This window comes from Dasypus novemcinctus, chromosome 14 (assembly GCF_030445035.2).
Source record: "Dasypus novemcinctus isolate mDasNov1 chromosome 14, mDasNov1.1.hap2, whole genome shotgun sequence".
In the NCBI taxonomy this organism is placed as follows: domain Eukaryota; kingdom Metazoa; phylum Chordata; class Mammalia; order Cingulata; family Dasypodidae; genus Dasypus; species Dasypus novemcinctus.
Window position 1 is genome coordinate 60,275,664 of NC_080686.1, and position 21,333 is coordinate 60,296,996.

At 35.6% G+C, this 21,333-nt stretch overlaps 1 protein-coding gene across 4 annotated transcripts in view; it reads left to right on the top strand.

Annotated features, from left to right (window-relative positions):
* MTDH (metadherin) overlaps positions 1-21,333 on the top strand; it is a 53,750-nt gene that overhangs the window by 25,612 nt on the left and 6,805 nt on the right. The window contains exons 5-11 of one of the 4 annotated variants that reach the window (XM_004474683.4): positions 987-1,052; positions 2,388-2,624; positions 5,143-5,232; positions 7,257-7,355; positions 13,390-13,514; positions 16,691-16,798; positions 20,291-20,440. In XM_004474683.4, the coding sequence (XP_004474740.1) occupies positions 987-1,052; positions 2,388-2,624; positions 5,143-5,232; positions 7,257-7,355; positions 13,390-13,514; positions 16,691-16,798; positions 20,291-20,440 (875 nt within the window). The remainder of the gene's footprint in view (positions 1-986; positions 1,053-2,387; positions 2,625-5,142; positions 5,233-7,256; positions 7,356-13,389; positions 13,515-16,690; positions 16,799-20,290; positions 20,441-21,333) is intronic. The other 3 variants (XM_004474685.3, XM_004474684.4, XM_058275760.2) reach the window with 3 other exon arrangements.

Sequence of the window (21,333 nt, forward strand, 5' to 3'; positions counted from 1 at the left end):
ATCCCAACTTTTTGAGAGTGCCATAGGTTTTGATAAAGCTAGATTAGAACTTGAAAGATTATTGAACTAATGTTCTTTCTCTCAAGTATTGCAGATGCTCAAACTATCCAATACTGATGGCTTCTTGGTAGCTCTTTACAGTGTCATCATTTTTATCCTGGACAAGGTCATTGTGCATAGTGACGCTGTTCATTTTGCTTTAAGGCATTGACTCATCTTTCTTTGCTTTATTTAGTGATTACTACCTCACCCTATCCCCCAGTTGTCTTTTAACTGCTTTCTTAGGTTTCTTACCTTTTCCTTTTTTTTTTGCTTGATGACCGGGTAAAATGTATTGCCTTGGTGCAGCAATGACTTTTTAATCATTTTTACTGTCACATATTAGCTATGGTTTAGTGTTTTTTGGTGACTCTTTTTCATTGTCATGTGCATGCCTTCCTTGCTACTACTGTCCTGTCATGCTGGTTTTTTGATACATTGTGATCATTTTGCTTTTTGCTGTGAGAGAAATAGTATTTTTGTGTTAGAACATGTATTCTCACCTCTTGCCATATTTCCTAAGTCCTGGTCCCAAATACTCGCATAGTTCTCCTTGAGTTGATGTGTTTGCTTCCAGGATTGTTAAAAAAGGCAGCTGGTATTGTTGAGAGGTGGCAAAGTTGAATCCAATTACAGAGCCCAGTTCTCCAGTTCCTACTTAGAAGTTAAAGAATAGCAGACTATATTTATTTGGGCATTTTTCAGTCCCTTTAGCATTTTAGTTAGTAGCCTTTTAGTTGACTAAGAATATAATAGCTAGAGGACTAGATTCTTACATATGAAATATTTTGTGGGTAAAAGTATTTTTCCAGCGTAAGAATTTAGCATTTGCAGGAGCATTTTTATAAATAGTAAATAAATATTAATTTGTACGTTACTCCTAATTTAATTTAATGTGCTTAGTGGCCTATTTAGTATTAAATAAATTTTATTTCTATTTCAACCAGGTGATTCTCATCTAAATGTTCAAGTTAGCAACTTTAAGTCTGGAAAAAGAGATTCTACACTTCAGGGTGAGAGCAATTACATGTAACTTAAATCGAAGGCCATCAAAATAGAAACATAGATATGTCTCTTTATGTGAAAATGTAACATTGAAGGGAAAAAAGGCTTAAAAATAAATAATTAAAATAATTATCAAAGTAACTTGACAGTAGTCCACAGGTTTTGGAAAATAGCAATCTCTAACAATCTTAGGTATGTTCTAGAAAGTCCTTTCTTCCCCCATGTTTGAAAACATCCTTTCAGTAATAGTTAATATGCAAATTTGAGTCTTGTTTACAAGACTTAAGCCAACAGAGAATAAGGATCTTTTTGGACTTAGGTTGATGTAGGCATTGATGGGATAAAAGACTTTACCCCTATATATTAAGAAAAAGTCTTGGTATCTATAATCTTTTAAACTGCTTCCTTAGTATCAAATATTTCACAATAAATAGACTATAGTCTAAAGTTGTGCAGTGCTTCACAAATAGGAAATATCTTTTATTATAGTCAGTTATGGTAAGGATTGAGTAAAATGTATATCTGACCTGAAAAACAAGAGTTTTGTAGTAAAACATAAGTTCAGAAATGTAAAAGCACCTTCTCGTCTTCAGGCTTGTTTTTGACTCTGTCAGCTTCCTTCATACCCATGGTTCTCAATCCTTGCTACACATTGCAGTTGTTTAGAAAGCTTTTAAAAAACAAACAAAAAATATATATATAAATGTATAAAAAGAAACAAAGACATTGTGTGTGTGTGTGTATATATATACAAACACACGCATATATACACATCTATACTTATACATAAACAAATATACAGATATATACATACTGATGCCTGGGCTCCACCCCCAGAGGTTCTGATTTTAATTGGTTTGAGCTGAAGCTCAGTATGTATGTGTTTAAAAAAGTTCCTCAGGTGATTTTAATGTACAGTCAGATTTGCTAATCACTGCTTTATCCATAATATAATACACATAAATATTTAAGGAAAGAACATGTACCTAAGGAGAAGTCTTCATATTCATAATGGGTGAGTATTCTGAGTACCAGAATATGTGTTGTTTCCGTGTTTGCTCTGTTGTACTTCTTTGAGCAAGTCATTCTGCTGTTGAAAACGTCACTAATATATATTAAATTCAAACCTCCTGTCTTTAAATTATCTAAAAGGCATTCATGATGATCATCTGGCTTTGGAATTCTTCATTTTTCTGTTTAAAACTCAAACTATAATACAGTAGGAAAAAAAATGACAATTAAAAACCAAGCAGTCATTTAAATTTTAAAATATCCCTGTTTTAACAATGAGTCATGTACCAGCTATTTTCCTCCCCCCCCCCCCCTTTTTTTTTCCCTTTAAGTTTCTTCAGGATTGAGTGAAAACCTTACTGTAAATGGAGGAGGCTGGAATGAAAAGTCTATAAAACTCTCCTCACAGATCAGTGCAGGTGAGGAGAAGTGGAACTCTATTTCACCTGCTTCTGCAGGCAAGAGGAAAACTGAGCCATCTGCTTGGGGTCAAGACACTGGAGATGCTAATGCAAATGGAAAAGACTGGGGAAGGAGTTGGAGTGACCGTTCTATATTTTCTGGCATTGGTAAGAACTTTTGAAAAATTTTAATTTTCTTTAAAATTGCTTCTCTGGAACATTTTAAATATTCCAGCAGTGGGGGGAAAATCCATAAATAGAAAAGTTGGTAATACCAAATAGAAATAGTAGTAATTAAGTCATTTTAAATCATTCAGTGGAACAGAGTGGGAACTAGATAAGTGAATATTTGTTTACTATTTACTCTTCACAGAGTGTGCTCACATACTTTACCACATTTTATTATCAGTATAGACAGTTTCTAATTGTGTGTTCTTAGTGATGTGATAAGTATATTGTGTGAGCAGACTTTCTGATTAATTTCAAAATAGTGCTGTTAAATCTAAATGAAAATAGTAAACAGAAGTACAGTTTATATCATGGATGTATGTAGTATTTTACAGTCTTTACAATGTCTGTTTATACTTAAATTTTCCCTTTGAGTTTAAAGATTAAGACCAGTAATTGAGAACCTTATTTCTGTTGAGAACCATCAAGTTAAAAGCAACTTAACTTTCCATGTTTGTGTGTATTATTGCTAGTTTAGAAAAGAAATTCATTTTCAATGTGGAAAACTACAAAAAAAGAAGGGAAAAACCAGTGTTACCACACCACCAAGAGACAGCCAGTATTAGTTTTTGTATTTCTTTACAGTCTTTCTGCCCCCCACTCCCATGTATAGATTTTGTATTTGTTCTTTTTTTTAATTCTTTGACAACTCAAATTGGATATGCATTTTTTTTTGCTCCTTTCCCTCCCCTCCCCCTCCGTACCACTGTAATGTAAACATTTTCCTTACTTTGTGTTTTTATTTAATGGCCTTATAATATTTTATGTAAGCATAGCATAATTTACTTAACTATTCCCATATTATTGGACACAAAAATTTTCTTTTAACTATTCTAAATAGCATTGCATTAAATACCTTTATTTTTTTAAGGTTATTTCTTTAGGATATATTCTGGAGGTGATTTTATTGGGTTAAAGTAACATGAATGTTTGTAATATTCTTAGTACGTATTGCCAAGTATTTCTAAGAGAGTTGTTCTAATTTATACACTCAGCATCAGGATGAATGCCTGTTTTATCATATGCTCACCAAGGTTATTTTTTTAATATATATATTTTCTAATTTGTTAAGCAAAAAAATACATGAATTATTTTGGTTAACTTATAAAAATCACTTATGAGGGTGAGTGTTTTTTCCATAACTTTCTTGATCTTTTCATTTCTCTTCTGAACTGTCCATGTCCTTTAGCTATTTGTCCATTTGTTTTATGAATGACCTCTTACTGCTTTTCTTAACAAGTTGTATTTCCATGTGTGTTATACATGTCATTTTTTCTGTTTTGTCACAGGTGTTTTTTTCTTAGTTCCTTTTAATTTAGGGCGCTCAATAAACATTAGAGCGTTTTTAGTGTTTTAGTAGACAATACTGTTATTTCTTCTTTTGTTGCTTTTCCCATCACTCTTCAGCTTAGAAAGACTAATATTGAATCCCAGGAAGCAAACTCTAGATCATTTACTAATATTGCTCTTAAGCTTGCTTACCCTTCCCTTCCCCTACCATCTCAAAAATTGTTTAGGAATATAAAAATTTGTTCAGAAAAGAGACATTCCCTGAATTCCCAACCTTATTTTCAGGAGAGAAGGAAGTGTGAATTTCTTATGCTGTAAAGCATCCTTAATCATTTAATAAAAGTGGTCAAATTCTATGGAGTAATGTTAAGAATCATGACCTTTTGGGTTATTTGTACTTTATTTATAAAAACTCTAACATTTTCATAATAGGGATATAAATGCTACAGATAAAATTAAGCAGCAGATTAGAGTTCCTACCAGAATGTATTGGGATATTTGTTGAAATTGAAAACAAACTATTATATTAGGTTTGCTAAGGGTCACTGACAAGAAAGACAGGTGTGGTGTGACTCTTCTCCTGAGAGTGTATGAACATGAATATTCCTTTACATTCTTACATACAAGAAATAAATCTCTTGAAAATATTAAGATGGTAGCATGGTATAGTGGAATGAGCATGGGCACTCTTTCAGACAGACCTATTAGGTATGAAACCCTATTCTGCGTCCTAGATATTATGGGCTTTGAGCTATTTAACCTATTTAAACCTCAAATTTAAGGAATTGTATCGGTTATAATGAATGTCAAGTACCAAGTTCAGTGCCTAGCCCGAAGTAATTGCTCAGTTATGAAAGATAATAATGGTAACTTGGTACAGTGGAAAGAGCATAGGCTTTGGAAATGAACTAGTGCCGATCATGACTCAGCTGTTTTCAACTAAGCAGTCACATAATTGCTCTGAAACTTTGCCTAGTAGTTGCCCTAAGGATTGGAAACGGTTAGTACAGAGGGCCAGGCACACAGTAGACATTCGCTAAATAGTAGCTATTACGTGGTTTTCATTTCTAACGTTAACTTTAAATATTGTTATAGTTTTAAATCTGTACATATCATTCAAGTTTCATTGCAAATTGAAGGTTCCAAGTGACGTTCTTTATTTTAACAGCTGCTTGGTCTAGTGTGGATAGGGGAATGAATACCTCTGAACAGAATTCTGCTTCTTTTGCATCTCTCACACTTAACTCAGCTGTTTCTGGTATGTGAAAACAGTCTTTCATTTAGTTAACAACAACAACAAATTTCTGTTAAATTAATTTTAGTTCTTGCTATTTGGAAAACAAAGCCTCAAGTACTGCTGTTAACATAAATAGTAGATATATAAGGTGACACAGGTCTTTGGGGGAGTGGGTTGTGGTTGGGAAGACCTAAATTCTTATCGATAAATGGCTTAGTTCCTTTCTGTATTGGAGATAGAAAGATTCTGTAGCTTGACATAACTGAAAGTGCTTTGGCACACAGACAACATATACATGGAAGGCCTTCCTTTCAGGGTCAGGATACTCTCCTATTACTAATGTGCTCCTCCATGTACTTCTGGTTGTAACTTGGCTTTTTATTTCCATTCTCCTTTCCTCATAGTGAGTTTATAACTAAGCCTTTCACATTATGTCAATACACACATAACAATTCCACTGTATCTGTTGATATAGAGCCTAAATTACTACTAATAAACTGCTGTAAATTTAGAATTACTTAAGTGGCTTTGTATTTTATTAATCATAATAGCTCCATAATAAGCTATAAATCTTACATGACATTTGAATTACATATGACTTTATGGTCATGAAATATTATTTTAACTTTTTTTTAACATTTAAAAATTTAAAAACTATTCTCAGCTCTTGGGCTATACAAAAATGGGGTGACCAATTTGGTCTTCATGTTTACTAACTCCCATGTTTTGGTTCCAGAGGTACAAATTCGCTGCTTTTCTCATTTAGCAGCTTTATACTACACAGGTGCTGTTCACTTCACATATTCAGAAAAAGCAGTATGGGGTACTAAAGGAATAGAAACAGTGTTACAGTAGTCCTTCTCAGAAGCTAATGTGCTAATTATATATGGATTTTATAAAGGTGCTGTATTTGTTAAAATTATATAAAAATATAATTTGAGTATATATCTATATATTTGTAGAATGCTAGTCAGTAAGAAATGTAACCAAGTGGAAATGTGTATTAGTAAGGACTTTAATAGGAGGAACTTATAATCTTTTATACTTACCTTTTCTTTTTAACCATTTCTTTATATCAGTGTCTCTGAGTCCAAAATGAATATCAGAATCACCTAAAGACTCTAATACATATGGTAAATCCATGTGGAAATTTAACTTTAGAAAACCTGGGAATATATATATTCCTGATCGAGAACCATTCATTGCTCTATATTTTATATTCTAAAATGAATTTTTGGCTATAAAGCAAGAGGTTTTTTTTGTTTGTTGTTTTTCCTTCTCAAGAGCAAGAGTTTTTGATTTTGCCTTCATGAATTTATATACCCCAAAATTACGTGCAAAATTTTGTGTAAGTTCTGGACAATAGTCCGCCACATCTTTCATAAGAGTCCTAAAAGGCAATGTAATCCCTGCTCATATTTCACATTCCCCCCTCCAAAAGAAAAAATTACAAAAACTTAGAACATAATAGTCTGTTCTCTTTAAAATATACCTGAACTTGGCCTCTAAACTTTCAGCAACTTTCTTGTGTCTTTGGCTTCTCTCTCCCTCTTCTCTCTAAATAATCATTATTTCTTTAGCTTTTCCTTAGCTAGAAGGTTCTAGCTAACTCATACATTTTATAGATCTCTCCTTCAGGGATGTAAGTATATAGGCACATCTTGAAACATCCTGGACTAAAATTATTGGTAACAGAATTTTTCTGTTTTATTATTTACCTTTAAGAAGAAAAATAAAACTTTTTTGACTTCTTGGAATTTGTAGATAATGAGTTTGAAGTATCTGCTGCAAATAAAATCTAGCAGTTTGGTACTAGGGAAAAATATGTTTGATCAAATGAATTAGATCAAGTGGTTATCATAGTTAATCTAAAATCACCCTCAAGTCTCCTTCTCCTTTTGGTCTCTTTTTCTAATGTCTGAATTTTTCCTTTTAGGAGAAATAAAAAATAATTAAGTCTTCATGTGCAAAGTATAGAGCTATTATTATGAAACATCATTAGAAAATTCCATTTTGAATTTTATTGCATTTGTTTTTCATTTAAGGGTCTACCGCTGATCCAGTTTCTCAGTCTGCCGCTTCTGATTATCAGTGGGATGTTAGCCGTAATCAACCCTATATCGATGATGAATGGTCTGGGTTAAGTATGTCCTGTTATATATTTGCAGAATTTTTCTTTCTAGTACCCTGAATTCATGTTCTTTGTTTAAATTTTCATCTTAATTGCCCACCTTTTTAGGTCATAGTAATATAATTTAATATCGAACATACTACTTGTAAACTAATTATTGAATATCTACAAAATTAAAACTAAACTCATTTTTCAGAATGATTGAAGCACTATTTAAACGTGAAGTTTTCCTGTAGTTCTGTGGTATTCCTAGTCTAAAAAAATTTGTCTTAAATGAATGTTGTTTCTGCTCTTAGTTTAATAGCGTAAATAGAATATACAGGAATTACTTTGAATTTATTACATTGAAATTGTGAGTTTTTGTGCTGTATACAGCTACTTTCTTAGCCTAATTTCCAGTAGAAGCACGAGAAAGTTAAAAGCAAGAGCTATAAAAAAGAGGAAGGGAAAAAGAATGTGTTTTTCCTGTGCAGAGGCTTATACCATCTTCATTTCAAAAAAAAAGTTTCTGAGGCATTTTTCCCCCACACTCAAGCCTCAGCATTTACTCCTTTCTCTGAGTTTTATAGCATATCATTTTCTATTTGATACTCTGATCTACCTTGTGGAATTTCCACCATTTTGGCCTTTGTTAAAATTTTTTTCTTAAAAGAATGTTTTGTTTCTCCAAATGAAACCTTCTGAAGACAGGAACTATCCCTTATTCTTGTCTTCAGTCAGTTACCTACTGCAGTGCTTTGTACATAAATATTCAGTAGTAGTAGTAATGATGATAAAGGCATACATACACCTTAGGTGCCAGGCATTGTTGTAAGTCCTTTTACGGCTAACTCGTTTAATTCTAATAACAATTCTGTGAGCTAGGTATTATTTTTCCACACTTCAAAGATGAAGAAACAGAGGCAAAGAAAAGTTATATATATATAACTTTTATATATATATATATATATATATATATATATATATATATATATGCGGCGGACTTGGCCCAGTGGTTAGGGCATCCGTCTACCATATGGGAGGTCCGCGGTTCAAACCCCGGGCCTCCTTGACCCGTGTGCAGCTGGCCCATGCACAGTGCTGATGCGCAAGGAGTGCCATGCCACGCAGGGGTGTCCCCACATAAGGGAGCCCCACGCGCAAGGAGTGCGCCCCGTAAAAGAGCTACCCAGCGTGAAAGTGCAAGCCTGTCTAAGAATGGCGTCGCACACACAGAGAGCTGACACAACATGACGCAGCAAAAAGAAACACAGATTCCCGTGCTGCTGACGACAACAGAAGCGGAAAAGAAGATGCAGCAAACAGACACAGAGAACAGACAACCATGGTGGGGGGGGAGGGGAGAGAAATAGATAAATAAATAAATCTTAAAAAAAAAAAAAGTTATATAACTTGCCCACAGCTGCAAAGCTAGTACAGATGGTATTCAAACCCTGGTAGCTCCAGAGTTCCTGCTCTTTTTTTTTTTTTTTTTTTTAAATTCCCCCCCTCCCCCGGTTGTCTGTTCTCTGTGTCTATTTGCTGCGACTTGTTTCTTTTGTCCACTTCTGTTGTTGTCAGCGGCATGAGAAGTGTGGGCGGCGCCATTCCTGGGCAGGCTGCACTTTCTTTCGCACTGGGCAGCTCTCCTTATGGGGTGCACTCCTTGCGCATGGGGCTCCCCTACGCGGGGAACAGCCCTGCGTGGCACGGCACTCCTGCGTGGCACGGCACATCAGCACTGTGCATGGGCCAGCTCCACACGGGTCAAGGAGGCCTGGGGTTTGAACCGCGGACCTCCCATGTGGTAGACGAACACCCTAACCAGTGGGCCAAGTCCGTTCCCCCAGAGTTCATGCTCTTAACCACTATAGCCTTGGGGATGATTGTAATCATGAAGGTAAGTTTGTGACACATAATACATTGGTCTGGTTGAGGCAGAATTCTTACAGATTGAGGTGATGTTGGAAAGGTAGAATTGCTGACCAAAGGGGGTTGGAGAAATACTAACTAGAAGGTAGATCTGAGTTCTAGTCCTCGTCCTAAAATGTAATACCTCATATGGCTTAACTTTCTCTTATCTTGGAATTTGGATGAATTCATCTCTAAAATGGAGCTAATAATCTTTCACATCTACTTTCAAGGGGGTTGTAAGGTTTTCATGAGGTAATGAATCAACATGAAAGCTCTTTGTAATAAAGTATCTTATAAAATCCAAGGTATTATAAGAATGAGAACACTGTTTTGTCCATACTTTAGGAAGAATAAACAGCTATGAGCAGACTAGAATTGAGGAGTGATTATAGAAATAATAGGAATGACTGTAAGAAAAAAGGCAGTGAGTTATCTTGGACTGCTGTGAGTTGAAGGCTGAGGAAAACTGAACAATCAAGGCTGCAGGCTGCTCCACTGAGACAGAAAAGCTCCACTTTCATCTTGTTAATATTAGGGATTCTTTGAACATGAAAAACGTGATTGGCTGCTAAAATAAAAGATTGAGCAAAAACTTGTACCCATCCAATTCTGTATTTCATCAAAGTAATATGTATCAGGAACACCATCTTCCTTAAATTTGTTATGCTGCATTGACAGTCTAAAAGTTCAGAATTTCTCTTTAACCCCATTTTCTGTGAATTTTCTTTTTTGTAGTCTTTTTTTTTTTCATTCTTTTTATTTATTACAATATTTAATGAGGCATTTTTAGTGCTCAGTGAATATAATTATTCCATCTCAATTTATAGAATGAATAATTTAGTATTTGAGGTTACTAATCCACAAAATGTATTATCTTTACCTTTATACTGTGGAGCAGGTACTCAACCACTGAGCTGTATCCGTTCCCCACATTTTTTTTTAATAACCGCTTTATTGAGATATTCAAATACCATACAATTCACCTGTGTAAAGTATACAATTCAGTGTTTTTTAGTATATTCACAGAGTTGTGTCACCATAATCAATTTTAGAACATTGTCATCACCCCGAAAAGAAACCCCATGTCCCATTCTCCCACCCCCATTCCAGGCAACTATGAGTCTACTTTTTTGTATGGATTTACCTTTTCTCCACATTTCATATAAATGGAAGAATTGATTTTGTTTTAATTATTTTGATAACATGCACAGCATAAAATTTCCCATTTTAACCACTTCCAAGATAGAATTCAGTGACATTAGTTACATTCATAGTGTTATTCTACCATTACCACCATCCATTAAAGACATGTGTTAATCTATCAATTTTCTTGATCATAAAGGAACGATACCCTAGTAATCCCTGTAAAGAATTTGATTTTGAATAGAACTTTATTCTTGTTGGCACACAAGAATAAATGGATTAGCTGCAGTATAGTGAACTGGTTAAAAGCAGGCTTTGAGGACAGAGTACCTGAGTTTGAATCCCAGTTTCCTTGCCTGTGGGGAAATTACATAGTCTCTCAGTGCCTCAATTTCCTCATCTATAAATTGGAAAAAAATTGGCGGCGGACTTGGCCCAGTGGTTAGGGCATCCCTCTACCACATGGGAGGTCCGCGGTTCAAACCCCGGGCCTCCTTGATCCGTGTTCGGCTGGGCCATGCGCAGTGCTGGTGCGCGCAAGGAGTGCCCTGCCACGCAGGGATGACCTCCGCGTAGGGGAGCCCCACGCGCAAGGAGTGCGCCCCATAAGGAGAGCCACCCAGTGCAAAAGAAAGTGCAGCCTGCCCAGGAATGGTGCTGCACACACGGAGAGTTGATGCAGCAAGATGACACAAGGAAAAGAAACACAGATTCCTGTGCCGCTCACAACAAAAGAAGCGGACAAAGAAGACGCAGCAAATAGACACAGAGAACAGACAACCGGGTGAGGGGAAGGGGAGAGAAATAAATAAATAAATAAATAAATAAATAAATCTTTTAAAAAATAAATGAATTGGAAAAAATAATAGTGCCTTCTGCACAGAATTGTTGAGAGCATTAATAAATAAGGTAATACATACAAAACACTAGAACAGTACCTGGTACATAGTAAATATTCAGTAAGTGCAGCTGGTGCCATTGCTGTTATTTCCATTATTGCACTAGGGAGTGGCAAAAATAGCTATCTGTTCTGTGGGGTTAATTAATATCTATTTTAACACTGGAGAATATCCTTCTAGCATAATTGTTTTTGTTTTATTAAAGCTAATGCTGAATTAAGTTCTGGCCTGGCAAGAAACAGCTGACAACCATTTTCTTCCAGATAAAAAATAGACTACTAATGAGATAACTAATCCTAAAACATTAATTCCACAAGCAAATTAAAGGGAGAGACAAATTCCCTACTATTTTGGGAAAAAAGCTAAAATGGCTTTTTGAAAAGACACAGATAATGGGGGAATTTTAAGAAATGAGAAATGCTATTTAAAAATGGGGAGATCTGTACTTTGAATCATTTTCAAGAAAACTATGTCTAAGAAGTTTATTAACAAATTAGTCTGTGACTTAGGGATTGAGAAGTCTTCTGGTGGCAATTTTTAAGTTTAGGTGATTGATCTGTTTTAAAACAGTTTATTTGAACCCAGTTCATTAAAAAAACAACCTAATATCAATAAAGATGTAAAAACCACAACTTTATAAAAGTCATTAACAATCTGTGCTTCCAGTGTTCTTAGAGAAACTAAGCTACAGTTGTTCCCCCAGTTTTTGTTAAAAGATTTATTTAGTGTATTTGATAAAAGTAACACTTGGCATTTGTGAGAATGATTGGATTTTTCAGTTTAGCAGTATTAGGTTCACTTGTTAACCACTGGAAAATAAAGCCCAACTTCTGTCATCTTAAACCAGTGTAATTGAAACCTCACTATAAGTAGATATTAGAGGAATGTATATGGAGTATATTATGTGCAGTGAGAGGGCAGGGAGAAGAATTAACTCTGAGCGCTACGTATTGTACTAGGGTAAAAGCAAATGTTTCTATTTTAGAATAAGCCAATAATAGCTTCCTAAAGGGAGTAGAATTTAGTGACTCCTGGAATGAAAGAAAGGGATTTGGAAGTCTAGAATAAAAAGTCATTCTTTTTTTTTTTTTAATATATTTTATTTTTTTTAAAGATACTTAGATTACACAAAATGTTACCCAAAAATAATGTAAGGAATTCCCATATGCCCCACTCCCCACACCTCCCACCCTTCCCCACATTAACAACTTCATTCATTAGTGTGGCACATTCCTTGCAATTGATTTGAAGCATTGCCACTAAGCATGGATTAGTTTACATTATAGTTAACACTCTCTTTCACTCAATTGTCTAGGTTATGGTAGGACATATAATGGCCTGTGTCTGTCATTACAGTGTCATTCAGGACAATTCCAAGGCCCAAAAATGCCCCCATATTACACCTCTTTTTCCCTCTCCCTGCCTTTAAAAAGTCATGCTGAGAATAGGATGAGAATGATCTCCTGAAAGTGACTCAAATACTTTGAAATTATCAAGTAAAAGAAGCAATGAATAATTTGGAAAATGTAAGGAGAGGTACAGGTTAAGTATTAAAGGAGGAAGAGGGAAGTGTGTACTATTCTTTCATGACTTGGTGAATTTGAAAAAGAACCTAACCTTGAAAAGCTCAGAAGGAGGGAGAAAATACAGTGTAAAATGATAAGTGGAGAGTATAATTTTGGCACTGCTATTAAAGATTGATGAATTCAGTACCCCAGGAAAAAAAAACGATTACAAAAATATAGGAATAATTGGGGGGGGGGGGGGGTGCGGATCACAAGGTCCCAAAGTTAGAGATAAAGAATGAAAAGAGAGCAAGTTCATAAGACTTATAACAAAGGAAGCCAGAAGAATGGAATTAACTGGACGGTTAATACCTAAGTTTCCTGGGGTTTCTTAGAAATTCCATTTAGTTAACCATGCCTTATGCCTCAGAGATGTTAGATAAAGATTTTTACCAACATTTTATGTTTTTATTCTATCCTTTAAAGTGTACTTGAGAGAAGAATAGTTTAAAATTACAACTTAGTTCAACATAGATGAAAATTTTATTTTTTTGCACTTAGTTTATGGCAGAAACTATAGAGTGCTAATTCTCACTCTGAATTTTAGATGGTCTGTCTTCTGCCGATCCCAGCTCTGATTGGAATGCTCCAGCAGAAGAATGGGGAAATTGGGTAGATGAAGAAAGAGCTTCACTTCTAAAGTCCCAGGAATCAGTTCCTGATGATCAAAAGGTGAGTAAGTGATTGGTGGGTGTGTTTTTGTTCTTTAGCCTTTATTTTATTTTATTTTATTTTTAAGATTTATTTTTTATTTATTTTTCTCCCCTTCTCCCCCCCCAGTTGTCTGCTCTCTGTGTCCATTTGCTCTGTGTTCTTCTGTGACCGCTTCTGTCATTATCAGCGGCACCGGGAATCTGTTTCTTTTTGTTGCGTAATCTTGTTGTATCAGCTCTCCGTGTGTGCAGCACCATTCTTGGGCATGCTGCACTTTCTTTCAAGCTGGGCGGCTCTCCTTATGGGGGCGCAATCCTTGCACGTGGGGTGCCCCTACACGGGGGACACCCCTGCGTGGCAGGGCACTCCTTGCGTGCGCATCAGCACTGCACATGGGCCAGCTCCACATGGGTCAAGGAGGCCTGGGGTTTGAACCGCAGACCCCCCATGTGGTAGGCAGACACCCTATCCATTGGGCCAGGTCCACTTCCCTCTTTAGCCTTTATAATTCCCATCAGAAAGGGTTTATTTATTAATAATTATTATAGTCCTTGGTCACTTAAGGACGTGGTAATCCTATTTGTGCTTTCTACTCTCAGTCTTTGGAGCATATGGTTTATGATTTATCTTTTTAGATGCAGTGGTTTATATCCTTTCTCCTCATATCCTTTTGTTTCTCTGTTCACCCAACTGTCAGGTATGTTGGAATTGTTAATAGAAATGGGATTGGGTATTAATCAATTTATCAGTAATGTCTTTTTTTTTTTAAATCTAAAATAAATTTTCCAAAATATCAACATTTGTTAATTCTGGAGGAATCTCTGGGTGTTTGTGATAGTCTCCATACTTTTAGTGTTTTTAAATTTGAAGCAAGAACACTCGCCAAAGAAGAAAGACTCCCTTGTGACACGGCCACAGCATTGCAGTTCATAACCTCATCTCTTTGAACTCAGTTAAAAGATGATATGAAGTTGATTTCAGACATATTATTAACAAAAATATAGCGCTTTGACATGGGCTGTTGCATCTTGTGGTTGGATTATAATAGGCTGCGAAACCAATGAGAGTCCTTGTGACCGGAGTATTCATAGGCTGCATCTATTTATATGGTATTTTCATCTTTAGGAGCCTGGGAAACATGGGTGAAAACAATGGCAGCCAGCTTGGACAGAAAATCTCTTAGCTATTTTTGTACAGGTCCTTTCTCCCCTCATCTGCCAGTAATTTCTGTAACCAAATGGTGGTTCATAAGAGCTCCAAAATCATAATGACTATGGTGGTGAGCAGAGAATTGACTGTTACCTATATCATCTCTTATAAGTCTAGGGATCTAGGTTGTCATCTGTGTAAGATAAGCGAAAAACATTTTCCAGAAAAAAGTTTCTTCACATGGTATATGTGAAGAAACATTATTAATAGTCTTAGTTCACTAGGTATTTTTCTATCATGCAGATTATTTTCAATGACATTTCAAAAATTTTTAAATAAAATTTACTTTTGAAATAATTTTAGATTCATAGCAGTTTTATACGAAATAAAAGAGATGTGCCCTGTACAGGCCCTTACCCACTTTCCCTCAAAGAGAACATCTTGAAAAACTATAGTACAATATCTAAACCCCAATATTGACATTGATACAATCAAGATACATCACGTTTTCATTATCCTCATGCTACCTTGTTTATAGTCATACTTCCTTTCCTCCCACTTCCAGTAATCTTTTCTCCAGTTCTATAATTTTGTCATTTCATGGTTAGTCTATGAATGGTTATAATATGTAACCTTTTGGGGATTTTTTTTTTTTTTCATTCAGTGTAATTTGGAGATTCATACAAGTTGTGTGTAGCACTAGTTGCTTCTTTTTTACTGCTAAATTGTACTATGTGGTCTGGATGTACCACAGTTTATTAAATGTTCACTGGGTTTCCAGTTTTGGGCTATTAGGAATACACAATTATGATAGATATTTATGTGGCCATAAGTCTTTATTTCTCTGGGATAAAAGTTCAGGAGTGCAATTGCTAGGTCATATGGTAATTGTTCAGTTTTTTAAGAAATTGCCAAACTGTTTTCCACAGCAGCTGTACCATTTTACCTTACATTTTACATGTGTGAATGATAAGAGCCTCCACACCCTGGCCAGTATTTGGTGTTGTCACTGTTTTATCTTAGCCCCTCTTATATGTGTTAGTGATAACTCATTGTGGTTTTATTTTGTATTTTTCCAATGACTGATGATGTTGAATACCTCTCCATGTGCTTCTTTGCCTCTTTGTATATCCTCTTCAATGAAATGTCTGTTCGTGTCTGTTGCACAATCCAATTTTCTAATTGGATTTTTTTTTACTGCTGTGTTTTAACTATTCTATTTCTTTGTAATATATTCTAGATACTAGTCTTTTTTTGGATATATTTCTCTCACTCTGTATCTTGTCATTTCATTCTTTAAACCAGGTCAATTTCAATGCAAGTAGCTCTGCTTTTTTTTTTAGAGAGAGAGTGTAGATTTACAGTACAATCGTGCCTAAAATACAGGATTCCTATATATCACTCTACCACCAACACCTTGCACTGGTGTGGAATATTTGTTTCAATCCATAACACATTTTTATAGTTGTACTATTAATTAAGGTCCATGGGCTAACTTTGGGTTCATTGTGTAGTACAGTTCCATGGATTTTTTTTTTTTCTGGATTGTCATGGATTCTTTTCAATTTTTGTTGCTATATATGCCATCTAACATTTAATCACATGCAGATATATATTTCAGTGCTGCTAATTGTATTCACACAGCTGTGAGTAGCTCTGCATTAAAACTCCAAAAGAAAACAGAGAAATTATCCCATGAGGGTTTTTTTGTTTTGTTTTGTTGTTGTTGTCATTGTTTGTTTTTGAGGTACTGGGGCCAGGGATTGAACCAAGAACCTCGTGTGGGAAGCCAGCACTCAACCACTGACCACATCAGCTCCCATAGGACATAGGAAAAAATGTTCTATCATGGACAATAGGAGAGTGAAATATCCATAAGCTTTATTAATTTTTAAATAATTTGAGATCAGTTTTATTACATGATAGTAATTCTTATTTTGAATTTGAGGGATAAATACTGAACCTAATAAATGAAATTAATAACTTTCTTGAGTTGTGAAACTTAATCTATAGGTTCACTTTAGTATTTTATCTTTTAACATCAGGTTTCAGATGAAGATAAAGAAAAGGGAGAGGAAACTCTTTCAACTGGGAAATCTAAAAAGAAAAAAAAGAAAAAGAAGAAGCAAGGTGAAGATAACTCTCAGACACAGGTAAAATGTCAAAACAACAAGCATTAGTCATTAAGCACCTACTGCTGTAAATGTGAGAAGGTAATATGCAGATGCTTAGAATATGTACAGATAAAGACAATATAAAACATCAAATTTACTTGAAAAGCATTTTTTTTAAATCACAGAATGTTTTAAAGAACCTATATGTCATATTATAAAAATTTTATTCTAGATCATAGGTATAACTAAAACAGAAAATAAAGGAATAAAATTCCAAAATATTCAAGTGCATTTTTAAATTCTATAATGGAGAAATGGAAAAGGAGGTACTGTATTTCATGCATATGTAAATTCCCTTTGAGTAAATGGAAAGTAATATTTTGCACAATTTTAAAAATGCATTTTAGGTAGAGTCTTTCACTTTGATTTGGATTACTAAACTTACTGAAAATCTTTATATTCTTTACTATGACCATTTGGCTAATTGTTTTCATTCTTTTAAATGTAGGAGGTATGGAACCAAAATTTTGAGAGGATATATAGTGATTTTCTTATTCTATTTGGGAAAAGTTTCTACATTATATTTCTTAAGGGGAAATATATATTATGTTATTTTTTGTTGTGGGAAACACACATAACCTTTCATAAATGAAGGTGATACAAATCCAGTGTCAATTTTTTTCCGAAAGTAGTAATGGATAGTCATTAAAATTAATATGGTTAAGATCAAAATAGATATGAAAAACTGATACTATGTAATAGGTGTGCCTTGTTAGGTACAACAAGCCATTGAGAAATGCTGGTTAGAGCTATCAACTGTGTGAAATCCATTATAGCCAAGCTTTTCTTGGATTTCTGTCACTTAAATCATGGCCTTTACTAATACTGCTTTTCTGGACTGTGGACTCATTTTCTTTTAAGATAAATTTTGTGGAATAGATGTATTCTGAAACTTTCAACTTATTGGCAAAGGTCATTAATGTGAAAAGTCCCTTCGGTATTCAGATATTCCTTTTAAAAATGTTTTATCTGTTTTTAAAAATATTTATAGGGGATAAGTGCGTAAGCTTTAGAGTCAGACCAGTATTCAAATTCCAGTTCTACCATTTACTAGTTGTTTTTGTCTTTTATTTTGCATAGGTTGCTCTGAGAATTACATAAGACACTTATCTATACAGTTCTGCATAGGATACATAGCATACAATATCCTATCCATAAATAGTTTGGGTTTGCTATATTTTGGAATTTGGTTTTGTTTTGTTTTTTTTTTTGTAAAGTTCTTCTCAGTCATTGGTATGTGGCTGGTGGGGTTCTTTGCTATTAGAGTTCAGTGTAGGATAGAAATAAGCTGTTATCTTCTGATTAACTCTGTACAGGTTGCAAATCTTATATAACGTACTTCCAAAGCCCTTGGAACTACTTACTCCACTTAAATTCATAGCAGAATTTTGAATGACTGTCTAAGCTCACTAACATCCTTAACAAATTTCATAAATTACCGGTGTTGGAAGGAAACTTTTAGGATCATCTTAGCTAGTTGTTTTTTTTGTTTTTTTTTTAAGATTTATTATTTATTTATTTAATCCCCCTCCCCTCCCCCGGTTGTCTGTTCTCTGTGTCTTTTTGCTGCGTCTTGTTTCTTTGTCCGCTTCTGTTGTCGTCAGCGGCACGGGAAGTGTGGGTGGCGCCATTCCTCAGCAGGCTGTTCCTTCCTTCACGCTGGGCGGCTCTCCTTATGGGTGCACTCCTTGCGCGTGGGGCTCCCCTACGCGGGGGACACCCCTGTGTGGCACGGCACTCCTTTGCGCGCATCAGCACTGCGCATGGGCCAGCTCCACACGGGTCAAGGAGGCCCGGGGTTTGAACCGCGGACCTCCCATGTGGTAGACGGACGCCCTAACCACTGGGCCAAAGTCCGTTTCCCAGCTAGTTGTTAAAAAGAGTAACAACCTATATGTATGGGTTTGCTAAAGACAATACAAGTCACAATGATCTTATTAAATATATTCTAGTTCATATTTCTTTCCCATTCTTGAAGTTTTAAAGTCTAAAAGGACTAAGAATAGAAATGTTAAAACTTGGATAGAGGGAAACAGATGTGGCTCAAGCGATTGGGCTTCCACCTACCACATGGGAGGTCCCTGGTTCACTTCCTGGTGCCTCCTGGAGAAGGCAAGCTGGTGCACCAAGATGACGCAACAAAAGAGACACAGAAAGGAGAGACAGTTAGAGACACAACAAACCAGGGAGCTGAAGTGGTTTAGGTGATTGAGCGAGCACCTTTCTTCTACACGGGAGGTCCTGGGTTCCATATCCGGTGCCTCCTAAAGAGAAGATGAGCAGACACAGAGAACACACAGCAACTGCAAACAATGAAGGGGACAGGGATAAATAAATAAATATTTAAAAAACAAAGACAAAAACAAATAGAGCTTTAGAAATTATCTGGGCAAATTGTGCTGCTTTAAGTTGGGAGACTGGGGCTCAGGGAAACTTAAGTGATTTGGTCCTGATATTATATAGCTAACATCATCAAAATTGGAATTCCTTGCCATTGATCCTTCTACTATGTAAGCTTAATTTATCTAGAAAATTCAGTTACTGTATAAGCATTTCATTCCTTGGAGAAGTCACTAAGTGAAATGCTATTTTCAAATCTTAAACTATCAACTTGTTCACTTTGTACTTTTTTTTTTTAATAAAAGAGATACTAGTTTTATTTCAGTTGGTTTGGAAAATTAGGAAAGTTGAAATAATTATTTCTATATATTCACTTTTAAGATAACTGGACAGTTTCTGAAATAAAATTAATTTCATGGTTTCTGGGCATTAGCTAGCACAACAAACCAAACAGGTTTTAATTAATAAAGAATGAATGATTTATGGGAAGTGGATGTGGCTCAAGTGATAAGGCCTCTACCTACCATATGGGAGGACTGGGTTCGATCCCTGGGGCCTCCTGGTGAAAAAGAAGAAGAGAAAGCATGCCTGCACAGCAAGCCAGCACCCACATGGTGAGCCAAGTGCACACGCAGTGAGCCGAGTGCCCATGTGGGTGCCCACATGGTGAGCTGAGTGCCTATATGGTGAGCCAAGTGCCTGCGTGTTGAGCCAAGTGCCCATGCGGCAAGCCAGTGCCCACATGGCAAGCTGAATGCCCATGCAGCAAGCCGAGTACCCACATGGTGAGCCAGTGCCTATGCAAATGAGTTACACAGCAAGATGATGATGCAACAAAAGAGACAAAGGGGAGAGTCAGGGTTAAGCTCAGCAGAGACCAGGAACTTAGGTGGCACAATTGACAGGGAACCTTTTTCCACATCAGAGGTCCCTACGATCGAATCCCAGTGAATCCAAGAGGAGAAAGACAAGAAGAGAAGACAAAAAGAAATAGATACAGAAGATCACACAGTGAATGAACACAGCAAAAACAGTAGGGTGGGGGGGGGGGGCTGGGAAGAAAAAAATGAATGTTTTAAAAAGAAAAGAATGCGTGATTTGTATCTTCTGACAGACTACTTTTCTCTGTAGGACACGGAAGAGTTAGAAAAAGAGATTAGAGAAGAGTTTCCAGTGAATACCTCTAATAAAGTCCGTCCAAAACAGGAAAAAGGTTTTTCTTTGAAGACCAAGACCATAAGTACTAGTGATCCACCTGAAGTACTCAACAAAAATAGCCAGGTACTCTTTTTATATTTAAGAAATAAAGTTTTGATGACTCAAGAATTATATCATAACTAATATTTATTGAAGCACTGTGTTAGGCATTTTAAATTCTCATAACAACCCCAAGAGAAAGGTAAGACCATTCTGTAAATGAAACTAGAATAAAGGGGTCGAATAACTTGCTCCAAGTCAGATAACTATTAGTAGCAAAAGCAGAGCCCACTGCACTACATTTTCTCTTTTGGATGTCAAATCATTCAAGAGATAGATGGCTTAGAGAAAATATGATTGGTTGCATTTTCCCCCAAAGTGTGCACATGATATAACTACAGTTCAACTTCTAAAAAAAGTTTAAAATTTGGTGGCAGGTTCTCAAATTATGTGCATTCTGTGGGAAATATTGGTGTGTCAGAAGGGACCATTTTACAGAATGTCTAGGACCAATGACACACAGACCATGGCTGTCATCAAAATCTGATTTCTCATGGGAAAATTAAAATATAGTATACCTCAGTTGCATGGTTCATGTATTAACTCTTTCAAAAAAAAATTATTGCAAACCTACTACATGCCACAGACATGTGGCGCAGGTGCTAGGGATATGGCAGAGAACAAAACAGACCAAAAAATAAAAATAAACCTACCCTTGTAGAGCTTACCTTTTTAGTGAACAACTTTAGATAAGAGACTGAGTTAACCTCTAATTAAGAGAAATAACTTATAGAAAGCAGTCTTGTACTAAAACAAAACCTTAACCATATTTCCTATTTGGATTTGATGCTTTTTAATTCCCTAAGACTGTTTTGAGATAAAATGATGCAATCTCAGTATTTACGTAAGTATAATAGTAGGGCTGCAAAAGATCATTTGACATTTTCATGTTTTATTTAAGTCATTTTCAGAAGCTG